At 33.8% G+C, this 14,407-nt stretch overlaps 1 protein-coding gene across 2 annotated transcripts in view; it reads left to right on the top strand.

Moving 5' to 3' along the window:
* The window catches only part of CHIC2 (cysteine rich hydrophobic domain 2), a 60,087-nt gene extending 49,117 nt beyond the window's left edge, over positions 1–10,970 (top strand). For both annotated transcript variants that reach the window (XM_040238224.1, XM_040238225.1), the window contains exons 4-6: positions 4,462–4,518; positions 4,685–4,744; positions 8,077–10,970. In XM_040238224.1, coding sequence (XP_040094158.1) covers positions 4,462–4,518; positions 4,685–4,744; positions 8,077–8,127 — 168 coding nt within the window. In that variant the 3' untranslated portion in view covers positions 8,128–10,970. The remainder of the gene's footprint in view (positions 1–4,461; positions 4,519–4,684; positions 4,745–8,076) is intronic.
* Positions 10,971–14,407: the final 3,437 nt, after the last annotated feature.

Genomic DNA, 14,407 nt, shown 5'->3' with positions numbered 1-14,407 from the left:
CCACTTCTTTGAAAAAAATTTTTTTCAAAGGACTGTGAGTCAGTGAATCATTGGTAATGAATATACTGTTAAATAAGAGTGGTAACAGTGGTAACAAAGTAGGGAAGTAATACAGGGAAAACTTTCTAAATGATTTGCTGTCCTGCAAGACTTATTTATATCTAATAGTGCATAATTCATTTATGAGGAATAATAACATATTCATTAGTAAGTATGCTATTTAGAAAAATTACAAAAATGTTTCTTCTCATAATAAATCAGATTTGAATTCTCAGAAAATCCTAATTTTCAGTTGCAGTAGCTTACTATATCTGGGTGTTTCATACGTATTTTTCTGTTTTAAGCTTACTTTAGATGCTTCTTTGGAAATTGATAGGGATTTATCAACCTAATATTAGTTGTTGATCAGTTGTTATTTAATTAGTGTTTTTGTAAATTATCCAGGCTGTTTACCTCTTTTGCATTTTCCTGGTTGACTTACTTCCACAATGCTACCCAAAATTTAAAAGGAACCAAATAGAAGCCAAAATTTCTATCCTTCTATTATTATTACTTGTTATTCAAGTTAAGTCTATTTAATAAGTCCATTTATAATTGAAATGATGTTTTTTTAGCTTCTGTTATTTTTTACTTTAACGTTGCAAAATGGTTATATTAGAATTAGTTCACCAGTGAGAAAAATACAGTTAGCAAAGTGTTGAAATGAGGAAATGTGTGACAAAAAAGTAAAGTGAGCTCTGTGAAGAGAGAGGGGGTTCAGAGTCCAAATGCTTAGAGCGGTCCTTTTTCAACCAAGTTAGTTGACGTGATGTTATTTTCATAAAAACCTTGTTTTGATTACATGGTGTGGATTGGTGGTCTTGGTCCTTTTAACTAAGGGTAAAAATCCACAATAAAGTTAGATTTCTTGTTGATCATCTTTTGCAGAAGAACTGAGGATTCATTGGTTAAAAACTGCTAACCTGTCCTCTAGCCTCCAGGGTGTGAGCACTGAAAAGGATTAAGGCCCACTGTAGGGAAGCTTGCACTGAAGCCTGCACTGCCCTTTCCCCTGTTCTTTCAGTTAAATAGAAGATTTTTAGTTCCCATGACTGTCAGTCTGGTGCTTTTCACAAGCACCAAATTCTTTTAAGAAAATTGATTATTTTTAGATCCACTGGCCTAGAACACTGAAAGATGATTTTTTTTTAAAGTATTTCCCATTGATAGACCCTATACATACTGTTTTTTTCTGAGGCATATTAGTTTCCTTTAATTTATGTAGATTTGGTGAGCGATAGAAATACTTTAAAAAATCAAGGACAGGTTTTTATATGGTTAAGTTTGTTTGTCCAGTAATAATTATAGAGTTTGGCAGTGTTTAATCTTATATTTTGTTATAAATAGCTATCTGACAACCCTGTGGACATAAACTCTTAACTTTTATTTCTACAGTACTACAGTAATAAGGTACTTTCTTTTCATGTTTAAAGGCTTTTAAATAGATTTTTATAAATGCTGGTGTCATTTTTTAAAATATCTGCCAAATTGGTGTTGTATTTAATCATGAAAATATATTTTGATTTTGTTAACTGAAAATAATTGCAAAGTATTAAACATTCTCAGTAGTTAAAGCTTTTTTCCCCCCCATTTAATCTGAGCTTTTGTTGTTACTAGCAAATAATTTGTGGCACAGTTTCTTTTTTTTTTTTTAATGACTGTTACAGTCTATATACTTGTCACCTTAGTGTTCTAGAAATGTTCCACTCAGATCAAGAGTTCCTTTCTGGTTTTGTATGTTCTCACCTGCTCCTCACTGTAAATCACTGAGATGTCAAGTGCAATGATTAATTAAGCTGCACGTGCATGTGCTTTTTTTCCCCCACCTGTCAAGCAGGAAAGAAGTCTTATATCAATAGCAAGATTAGATGCTGCAAATTCACAGCTATTACTCCAGACTGTCAAGTGTATAAAAATATTTTATGTTTAGATGCTTATTTGGAATATGGCATACCACCGTTTGTTTGATTTAGAATTCTTAAATATTGTAAGATACAATTATTATATCAAATCCTGTCATTAAACTTCCAATTAGAAGCAAAGGATAAATTTGGCATTTCTATGTAAATATTTTGGAATTTAAGGTTCATACTTTATACTTGTCTTTTATTCAAATATGGGTAGTTGATTTGAGTTATTTAAAGTAAATTATTTTAAGTTTCTAAATTGATGTGTGTTTGTGTGTATGTATCATATACACCATGAGATCCATTCATAATGTTTGTTCTTGTTATAGTATGGGTTTAAATTTGTGATGAATGATTGCGGAAACTACACTTTTTTTCTGTATGCAATGCATATTTGCAGAATGTAATGTTAAACTTTTAATTTTTATATATTAATATGAAACAACAGAGTTGAAAGCTTGTTCTCCTCACCCTACTTCTTTCATACCTCCTGCCCCCTTTTTAAACATCAGCAAAAGTAAAACCTCAAATTGTATAGTAATCTTAATCTATTATTAAAAGGTCCTAGAAAGGAAGATTACAAGGTAGATTCAGGTTTTGAATCGGTTTTGCCATTGGTTTAGCAGCGGGTGGGCAGGCAGATGCCTGCTCAGAGTAGAACCTATTGCCATTTTTCACCATTGATAGAGTAGCCTTTCAGAGTCAATGAGCTCTGTCAATGTGAGCTTGTCAAGGCTACAACTTCATAGACCTGAGAGGCGGTTTGAGAGGTCAGCCCTTTTCAGGTTCGCTGTGATGCAAATGAACTTTAATGCTTAAACAACTATTGGAATTTTTATGTCTGCTCCTTGTTCTTTTTTCTTCACAAAGTCATTGACGAGACATTCAGTGCTTTTTAAATTGGAAGTTGCATTGTGCTAAAGACCTAGTACAGATTTACGGAGGGCTGAAAGCAGTTAGATCATGTTCTTTTCATGGTGCGATTAGAATCAAATCGATTTCCCTACAGCCTTCAGCATTCAGATGGCAATTTTAACAAAGCTTGGGGGCTAGACAAGGGACAAAACGACTGAACTGAATGTTAATTACACTCTGCAGCCTTATTTTCTTTTGATTTGGGGCTGACTGGCAACTAAATTAACAAAAAGTGTGACCATAACTGCTGCCCTATTTTCATTTAAAAGGAGAGCTGCCTCTAAAAGGCTATCTTTACAAAGAAACAAGTGAGGTCTGCTGATCATTGTTAACAAGGGCACTTTTTTTCCTTTAAAATTCTTGCCAAAAAAAACTGTTCAAAAAAGTAATGTAATAAATTAGTCATTGGCATGTTATTACCCAGGGAGTTAGTTGAGTTTCTGATTTTTTTGACATAAGCTTGGAAAATGTAAGGCAGTAAGTGGTAGTTATGAATTATAATTGGCACCTCTGTGTCTGTGGTGTGTATTTAGCATGTTCCACATGCTAGAAGGTAATATGGTAACTAGATTACAGTAGATACCTTAAATAGATATTAAACATTTTATTATGTAACATTAGAGTATTCAAAATCAGCTTGGTCATAACAATTTTTCACCTCACTCATCGTTGCTTGATAGTCACATTTTCATATTTGATGATTAGTACTTATTTATTTGTGCCACATTAATGGAGCTGGATGCTTTTTTCCTTTCCTTGCAAGGAAGCTGCAGCTGCAGCAAGTTGCATTTGCTTCTTGTGGCAACACTGTCCTGTTTGCACCTGCAGCTCTGTCAGTCTCATCCTAACACCTGGCACCATGAATTATCCTCCTCTTTATTCCTCCCCAAGCAAGAAACATTGCATAGTGTATACTGCAAAAATCAAGTGACCTTCAGTATAAATTTCTTAGTTGATTCCTTTAACAGTAGTATTGAATAAAGTTTGATTTTCAAATAAAACCAATTTTATTTGAAAACCAACAAAAATGATTGGATTAAATGCAGTTTTGCCTGTGAAAATCTTTGTGAAATAATAAATAAGCTTAGTTTTAAAATTATTTGGACATTATTTTTAAGTATGATATAAAAATTAGTTTGATTTGATACAGATTGATATTTTTTATTCACTTTTAATCATTTCCTTTTTAAATTTAGACTAAAGACCCTTTTCATTTTGTTAATGTATAATAGCTTTGTTTTAAAATATGTATTAAGGTATTCTTATTACTACTAAATATTACAGAAATATTTTTGAAAGAAATGGGGATTAAAATTTGTATTTTTTAGTGGATAACATTAGCTTTTTAGACTTAAATAAATCAGAGACTAGTAAGTTTGAAACAGTTAAAAAATACAATGCCCAAAACCATATCTTTATCAAAACAGAGTACTATTTCTGTTCAGGCTACTATTTAGTGCTAGAATGTTGCTAGTGTTACAGACCACTCTATACTCAGTCACTGTCTTATACCTCTTTCCTTTTCACACAAGAAACAGCTGCAAAACCACGTTTTTCTAAAACCAGTCAGGAGTAAACTTTTTTCTCATTTGTCTTCTAGACACGAAGATCGATTGAGAAGTTATTAGAATGGGAAAACAATAGGTTATACCACAAGGTGAGTACCACGGGGAGCAGCTTCGTACTGTTGAGGTCTGAACTGCACAGTATGGAAACAGATGCTTTTGTTGAACTAAAAATATGAAAGATGGACAAATGGGTTAGTCTGTGTGCTGCAATAAAATAGAGCTCATTTTTCTTCTTTTACTCTCCTACTTGTCTAGCTGTGCTTGCACTGGAGACTGAGCAAAAGGAAATGTGAAACGAATAACATGATGGAATATGTAAGTTAAAGGGCTGTTTTGTGAGTTTCTCTATTAAATGATCATTTATTTTGCTTCTGATCTTATTCTTTCCATGATTATTAATCAGCAAAGGTGTCAGAAGCTTAATCTCCTGAGTGCAAGGATTTTTTACGGTTCACAGATGCATGGTTTCATGTGCAAGACTGATTTATAAAGTTATGAATGACTTGAAAACAAGGCTTCACTGTGTTCTGAAAAATAATAAATTAATTGCCAAGATAAAATAGGCTGAACATGTGTTGATGGAGTGTGAAATTTTAGATGCTGTATAAAGAATAACCACAACTTTGGTTACGCAGCAAGTCAGATATGGCTGTTTTATATAATGCTAATCAGGTTTCCAAGTATGGAAGAAAACCTTTCAGCCAAGCCACTGAAGCTTAAGAAACCTTTAGCCTTTATAGATTTTAACTGCCCATACCTCAGTGGCCTTTAAAGAATCTTTCAAAGTGTTGTTGGGATATTATTCTGTAAAAAGCATCTTAAAAGTAAACAGGAGATAAGATGTTGCTCACCCTGTGTTTATTCTTTAAAAGATATCTAATGGGTATGTGTATACAGTCAGTTTTAGAGCTTAGAATAGGATTTAATTTACCAGCTACTTGATTTACTTGAAAATTTTTTCTCAGTTTGAAAAGTTCAGAATACTATAGAAAAAGTGTGAATTTTTATTCTCCCTTGAGCTTGGATGTTTTATGTTAAATATGAAAAGATTAATATATGAAAAGAAGAACTGAGCCACGGGGTTGAGTATCTGGCACATCATTTCTGACAAATTTTGTCTATTCTTTGACACAGAATAGCCATCATAGGTAGCATGTGTGTGTGTGTATGTGTGTATAAAAGATTAATGAAAACAGTGCCTGGATACTGGAAATAGTTGGAAATTATCATAAAATCATTTTTCTCTGTAGCATTTTCTCTTTCTTTCATTATCACACAATCAAATCCCATTTCTAGCCGTGAACATAAAAGATGTCTTTAAAATGTCTCTTTTTTCATAGAATAGCTCTATTCAATGAACTAAATAATGTAGATTTTATCATTATCTATTATATCAAACATGTTAATTTATGATGGTAAAAAGGCACTTGATACTTTTGTATAATAATAAAAGCACATTCGAATAGCTTGTTTTGAGATTGACCTATGAAAATACTAGGCTTGTATTTTCATCATAGATGAAAACTCACTGGTGAGAGAGTTTATGTATTTTGTGAGAAGGAATGGATATGTAAGTAATTTAAAGGATTTTGTGAAAAAATATTTGCTATATTTATAAACCCAAACACTCAGCTTATTAATAAAATAGAAGCTTTTATTTATTTATTTAGCACACTTCTAAATTTACTTTGGAAAGCAAAGCATAAAAGTATTCCCAATACTGTTATTTCCAAATAGAACTATAAGATCATTCATTCATAAAATATGCTCATTCTATTTAATGTTTATATTTATGATGTTGTAGTATTAATTAAATGGCAACCCACTCCAGTATTCTTGCCTAGAGAATCCCAGGGATGGGGGAGCCTGGTGGCCTCCTGTCTATGGGGTCGCACAGAGTCAGACACGACTGAAGTGACTTAGCAGCAGCAGCAGCAGTATTAATTAAAATTATGTAACCTTCCAAAACATTCTGAACTTATGTGCTCTGTAAAATATGTGCTCTTATTGCTCTGTTAAATTGTCATTAATTTTTAGATAAACACTTTTGTACTAAAGCCATTGTATTTTCTTACCATCATAGGAGATATCTAGAAGAGTAGTTTTTTAAAAACTTAAAAATTACTTTAAAATGTATTTTTCTTCAGTTTTCTTGGAGTGAGTGTGTGTATGTGTATTTATGACAGTTGAGTGGAGGAAAAACATAATTTTAAAAACTCCCTAAAACTAGTTTTACAAAGTTAAAATAGAAATAATCTGTACATCTGTATGACTTCAAATTTTCTTTAATTTACAGAAATTTCATTTGTTAGCTAAAGGGAAATATTTCTCCTTGATTATGTTTTGAATATTGGAGTGAATTTATGAAATATACCAAATTTTCTTTTATTCAGATATGGCAGAAGAAATGAGACAAATGGTTAACTTCTGTGTATGGCTTCTGAAGGGAAAAAGTTTGTAGGATATATTCTTTTAAAACTAGTAATAATTCAGATAGTCAAAGATACCTTTTACTATTCATTGTGCAATATATACTGGAAAATATAATTTAGTCATCAAATTTTAGAGCTAGAAAGAATCTTGCCATCTCTCCAGTCCTTTCATTTTATAGGTGAGGACACTGAAAAACAGAGGACTCTAGCTCAAATAAAGAAGCTGGGTAGGAAGCTAGTGAACATTTTGTAGGCAAATAACAGGTCAGGAGAGTGGCACAGAGGCACCGAATGATGAGTCAGCTAGGGGAGGAGTATATTGGAGCCATGTATAGAAATACCTTCTTCATTGAGGCAGGTCAAAAATCAGGAGAACTAAAGAGTGAAAATGAAGATTTGTGGCTCAGATGACTAAATGTAGAAAAGTACCCAAACCTAGAGGTCATATCAAGACAGTTTCTAAAAAGACTGAGGAGTTCCTCAAACTGGAAACTGTTCAAATTGAGTAATTTTTTTATTTAGCATCCATTCCATACAGAGTTGAAACAAAGGGGAAAATTGATTATAATTTAAGACAGTTCCAAGTTTGGAATAAAAATTAGCTCTGGTCAACTTGTGTCTTTCTGTGTTAACTGTGTTTTGGTTTTTGATTGATTTCCATTTAGTTTCCTAGTAAAAAGTCCTTTGGAACAGATTTTAACCTTTAATTTTGCTAGCCTAACCTTTAATTCTGCTAACCTAAAAAGAAAAGAATGTTTTTAAAAAATTAAGAGAGAAAACCAACACTTTGTCTAGAGATCACATGTCCTGGTACAGTAAAATGAGAACAGCTCTAGAACCTAAAGACCCGTGGAACTGGGCTGTAAATAAAAGGGAGGAAGCCTGTGGAGCTGAATATTAGGGTCAGCTGCAGCCACCATAAGGGAGTAGAAAGGGCAAAGCTTTGGAGTTAAGACAGTCTTTTGTTCATATACTAACTCCATAATCTATGTGTTGTACTTCTCAAATCATCAGGTTTCTCATCTGTAAGTGAGTATGATATTACTTGCCTCATTGTCAGGATTAAATAGATAGTATGAAATATTTGGTATGCATGCATTCTGCTCTTTGTCAGAGGCACTATAAAAATTGTTTTAAGTGATGGAATATAAATGAAGTTTTTTTAAGATAAAATTTTAAAGAAATCCTTTTAAAACTTGTTTTCTCCTTCTACAGGTCATCCTCATAGAGTTTTTACCAAAGACACCGATTTTTCGACCAGATTAGCATTTACTTTATTTATAGAGACTTTCCAAGTATGTTGTCTTTCCAATGGTGCCTTGCTTGGTGCTCTCCTGGTGGTGACATAACATTGGTTCTACAGAATCGTGTGGTGTTTTTTTCTGTTTTTTTTTTTTTTTTTAAATAACCGCATGTTCTAAGTGTGCATTTTTGTCAAACTTTGCAACAGTTATTTCATACAGATGTTTAATACTTAAGTTATTGTGCTCTTTTCTGTTATGTATTCTGATTTTCAAGGATTACTTTTTTGTATTATCAAAAGAAAAATACATTTGAACTTAGCATAAAAAGTGGCCAGCTTTTTTATTTTACCACCAAGGTATACACAGTCCTTTATTTATTAATTCCTTAATATAGAAAAAGACCTTTGTAAGGCTCTACTTATCTATTATTCTAGCAAGCACACTCTGTATTATTTCTCTTGCTTTTTAAATTTATTGTCATTACTTTAAAATAGTGTTTTCTTTCATAGCTTTTTGAACCATAACATATTCCTTCTCATACAATTCCTAATGCTATGTTTACAGCAGAAATAATCTGTAACATTATAAAGACCTGTCAAATATTTTGAAAGTATTTCCGTCTTCAAAAGTCGTAAGACAGGATTAAATTATTTTCATTAGAATAGACAAATCAGTGAACGGTATGCATGCATCTAATGTTTACTAGAGCTCAGGATCACAAAACATAGTAGCATTGCAATCTGTATATTTTTGATCAAGGTATTAATTTAATGGCCTTATTTGGGTTATTTTTTATTGTTTTATCAAATCTTATGTACAAAAGTGTAGGAATACTAGAAATACTCCTTTAAAAAATTGCTAAGGAAACTCTCTCAATCTAACAGCAGTTGTAGAATGCGTATGTTTCTGAAAAGTTTTCGAAAGAAAACAAACATTATAGAATTAAACTGGTGTTTAATATCCCATTGATATTTAAAACAGATTATTCCTAAGAAATGGAGGGCATATCTAGTATTGTTTTAATCCACTAGTTTGCTTTCAGTCCAGTTATGTATACTTTTCTGATTAAGAGTATGATATACAAGTTTGAATCAGATCATTTTGTTTCTTTATGTACAGGCATACATTTTTTTTTTCTCCTCCTTTTGGTTGTACATATCTCCATGCATTTTAAAACTTTCTAAATTTCTGAATGGCCTATGTGTAAATTTTTGTTTTTATAAACCTTGAAATTATACAAATTTTGTGTGTGTATACAACATGTTCCATACAGCTGTGGTATCGAGCAATAATGTGAATAACTTTTGAAATTATATAAACTATGCTTAATTTGTATTAAGAATTGGTACCACTATATAATACTTTTTTCCTTGTATTAAACCTTTTAAATACCAGTTTCATTAATTTATATACCTGTATTTTTAAAAACTATTTCTTTGTACTTCTCCAAAGTACTGTAATTCTATGTGAATTTGAATAATTTAATGACATATCCTATCATATATTAGGAACTATCTTAAAAATTAGGATTTTGGAGAGGGGTGTGTCCTGAGATTTGTTTCCTTTGCTTCCCAAAACACCAACTTGAATTTATAAAACACTTTTCCTATGAAGAGCTCAAAGTACAGAGAATTCATACACTTCTCATTTTATTTACCTTGTGTCTTGGATATGTCCTATCACCTTAAAGTAGTGCAAATTAAAAGATAATGCTATTCAGAAACTCTAGTATTCCTCTGTGGTTTCCCTGTGACAAATTATCTTAGGGAGAACACTGATTTTGCCTCAGGAGGATTCCAAAAGAACAGCAAAATATGACTGTGTAGACTATGCAACACAGTTTTCCAAATCTGAAATTTTGTAAATTTGTGGAGCATCATGTTAATCAGCTTTATAGGAAGAACTGTACCCATTTAGGCATAATTCTTTTCTCCTATTACTTTTCTATAAATTGTAATTTTAACATTATATTCCCATAAGAATATTAATATTTTTAACAGGATAGTTTTCATACTTGATAATGTTAAGTATAGGATTTTAAAATATTTTCCTAATTTTATTGAGAAATATGTTTCCTAAAGTGTCCCTGGAAATGGGCAGTCATATTTCTAATGAATATATGGAAAAGAGCTGTGAATGCTTAATATGTGAGATTACCATAAGCCAGTTATACTTTGAGCAGTTAGATTTCCATGTTTGGGTTTTCATTAGTAGCCCCCAGTGTAAGCCCTTTGGTTTACCCTTTCTTGAATCATGAATTTAAGTGTCCATGTTACTGGAAGTTAGGAACATCGGAGATGCCTGCGTTATATGAACATTAGTCCAAAGGAAATTTTATTTCCAAAGGAAATGTTTTAAATGATGATCTTTAGTTTCTGTTTTCTGGTTTGTGAGACATGAACCATAGTACATAATTATAAAAATGGCTAAGAAAAGGTATTATCAGCAGAAAATCTAATGTATAGATTTTACATAGGTTAAGTGAATATCTTATGATCTTCATTCTGGCAATATATTACTGGCATTTTACAATTAGTCCAGCATCCCTTTGTGGAAACATTCCTTTATCAAACATTGTACTTTGCAAACCCTATTCTGTTTTAGCACATGACTTTTGTAGACCTGAATTAAAATACATGGTCATCCAAAATCTAATGACTGTAGTAAAACTGAAGTAACATTTAGCTCTTGAGGTAAATATGCCCTTCTCTCACAACCTTACTTATATAAAATGGTCCTCAGATGCTCTGTTATGACTCTTTAATGACTAGGTTTCATCCATTTACAATATAAATGTGTAATTTTGGCCTGAAATCAACATGTGTTCAACCTTGAAAACTAGTAAACAGTGATTTCCTTTCCTTACTAGAGAAGCTAGTTTTGTAATCGAATAATTTAAAATCAGGAAGAGCCACAAGTTTCTCTATAGTTGTATTTTCAGTGTTACACACAGAGAGCTTCCGATTGCCTCTTTATGTTCATAGACACAGACCAACTGTATAAAATATTGACAGCATTCCATATCAATCTTTGGTTATAAAATAATGATATTAAGTAGTAACATGTACAATTGAATCCGTAACTGCATCCCTAGCTGCATGATTTCAAGCTACACTACTTTTGTTATTGTTGTTGTTTAGTCGTTCCGCCATGTCCAACTATTTGTGACCCCATACTTTTATTTAGTATTATTTATATAGACTGTTTCAACTTTTATGGTAAGTGCTTCACTATTATAACCATTAGCTGCTTGCCTAATGTTTCACTGTAAATATTTGCTTTGGCTCAACTCTTGGTCACTAGTACTTAATCTTAAGTACAATGTGTTTAAAACTGTCTTTGAATTCTAGCATTTAGTCCTGGACTCTCAAGCTTCTCCTATCCCATTGAAGTATTGTGGGTCCTTTTGCTGCCCTCCTGATTTCCAGAATCTTCACCCAGGTGTGGATAATTCAGAATTGCCTTTCTGTCTTCCTTACTCAAAGCTCCCAGTAAGAATGTTAATTTTTTCGCGCTGTTAGCTAGGTGTTTAGAAAGCCAATTAAAGTGAGTCAGTGACATTAAGTGATAATGGCTGACACTCTGAATTCTTCTAAAGTAGTACTTGCATTTTTAAAAGGGAATTTCTTAACTTAAATTTTTAATTGGTTTTCATTTTCAAAACACCCTATCAGTCTGCACTTTTCCAGGAAGGAAGTAGTAGAATGGTTGCATGTGAGGCTTCTCAAACCATTATTTCTGAAGAAAGCTGATTTATGTCTAGTAGTAGGGTAGAAAGAAAAGGCTCCAGACCAATCCCAAACCAAACTATTTGTTATCCCATAATAGTTGGTGTTCAGTTCAGTTGCTCAGTTGTGTCCGACTCTTCGCGACCCCATGAATCGCAGCACGCCAGGCCTCCCTGTCCATGACCAACTCCCGGTTCACCCAGACCCATGTCCATCGAGTTGGTGATGCCATCCAACCATCTCATCCTCTGTCATCCCCTTCTCCTCCTACCCTCAATCTTTCCCAGCATCAGGGTCTTTTCAGATTAGTCAGGTCTTCACATCAGGTAGCCAAAGTATTGGAGTTTCAGCTTCAATGAATGTTCAGGACTGATTTCCTTTAGGATGGACTGGTTGGATCTCCTTGCAGTCCAAGGGACTCTCAAGAGTCTTCTCCAACACCACAGTTCAAAAGCATCAATTCTACCCATCACAAGCACAGAAATTGAAACGGTGCTCAGAAAAAAAAAAAAAAAAAAAAGGCATCAATTCTTCAGCACTCAGCTTTCTTCATAGTCCAACAACTGGAAAAACCATAGCCTTGACTAGATGGACCTTTGTTGGCAAGGTAATGTCTCTGCTTTTTCATATGCTGTCTAGGTTGGTCATAAGTTTCCTTCCAAGGAGTAAGCATCTTTTAATTTTATGGCTGCAGTCAACATCTGCAGTGATTTTGGAGCACAGAGAAATAAAGTCAGCCACTGTTTCCCCATCTATTTGCCATAAAGTGATGGAATCAGATGCCATGATCTTAGTTTTCTGAATGTTGAGCTTTAAGCCAACTTTTTCACTCTCCTCTTTCACTTTCATCAAGAGGCTCTTTAGTTCTTCTTCGCTTTCTGCCGTAAGAGTGGTGTCATCTGCATATCTGAGGTTATTGATATTTCTCCCGGCAATCTTGATTCCAGCTTGTGCTTGCTCCAGCACAGTGTTTCTCATGATGTACTCTGCATATAAGTAAAATAAGTAGGGTGACAATATACGGTCTTGACGTACTTCTTTTCCTACTTGGAACCAGTCTGTTGTTCCATGTCCAGTTCTAACTGTTGCTTCCTGACCTGCATACAGGTTTCTCAAGAGGCAGGTCAGGTGGTCTGGTATTCCCATCTCTTTCAGAATTTTCCACAGTCTTCCAACAACAAAAGAGGAAACTCTAAACATGGACATCACCAGGTGGTTCACACCGAAATCAGATTGATTATAATCTTTGCAGCCAGAGATGGAGAAGCTCTATACAGTCAGCAAAAACAAGACCAGGAGCTGACTGTGGCTCGGATCATGAACTCCTTATTGCCAAATTCAGACTGAAATTGAAGAAAGTGGAAAAAACCACTAGACCATTCAGGTATGACCTAAATCAAATCCCCTATGACTATATAGTGGAAGTGAGAAATAGATTTATGGGACTAGATCTGATAGAGTGCCTGATGAACTATGGATGGAGGTTCGTGACACTGTACAGGAGACAGGAATCAAGACCATCCCCAAGAAAAAGAAATGCAAAAAAGCAAAATGGCTGCCTGAGTAGGCCTTACCAATAGCTGAGGAAAGAAGAGAAGCTAAAGGCAAAGGAGAAAAGGAAAGATATAAGCATCTGAATGCAGAGTTCCAAAGAATAGCAAGGAGAGATAAGAAAGCCTTCCTCAGCGATCAATGCAAAGAAATAGAGGAAAAGAACAGAATGGGAAAGACTAGAGATCTCGTCAAGAAAATTAGAGATATCAAGGGAACATTTTGTGCAAAAATGGGCACAATAAAGGACAGAAGAGGTGGCAAGAATACACAGAACTGTACAAAAAAGATCTTCACGACCCAGATAATCACGATGGTGTGATCACTCACCTAGAGCCAGACATCCTGGAATGCGAATTCAAGGGACCCTTAGGAAGCATCACTACGAACAAAGCTAGTGGACATGATGGAATTCCAGTTGAGCTAGTTCAGATCCTGAAAGATGATGCTGTGAAAGTGCTGCACTCAATATGCCAGCAAATTTGGAAAACTCAGCAGTGGCCACAGGACTGGAAAAGGTCAGTTTTCATCCCAATCCCAAAGAAAGGCAATGCCAAAGATTGCTCAAAGTACCGCACAATTGCACTCATCTCACACGCTAGTAAAGTAATGCTCAAAATTCTGCAAGCCAGGCTTCAACAATATGTGAACCATGAACTTCCTGATGTTCAAGCTGGTTTTTGAAAAGGCAGAGGAACCAGAGATCAAATTGCCAACATCCGCTGGATCATGGAAAAACCAAGAGAGTTCCAGAAAAACATCTATTTCCTCTTTATTGACTATGCCAAAGCCTTTGACTGTGTGGATCACAATAAACTGTGGAAAGTTCTGAAAAAGTTGGTGTTAAGTAAACTGAAACTATCTTTTTAAATAAATAGATTCTTAATTTTCCATAGATATAATTGTGAACTGTATGTTGTTTTTAGGATCAGATCTTTTGTAGAAGTTGAGGTTTGAAGGAGATTTATCTTTGAGATATGAAGGATATCTTGAGTTACCTTGTTCTGTACTTTTATAGACTTT

This window comes from Oryx dammah, unplaced genomic scaffold (genome assembly GCF_014754425.2).
Source record: "Oryx dammah isolate SB20612 unplaced genomic scaffold, SCBI_Odam_1.1 HiC_scaffold_3, whole genome shotgun sequence".
Classification (NCBI taxonomy): domain Eukaryota; kingdom Metazoa; phylum Chordata; class Mammalia; order Artiodactyla; family Bovidae; genus Oryx; species Oryx dammah.
This window is presented reverse-complemented; position numbering and strand designations above follow the sequence as displayed.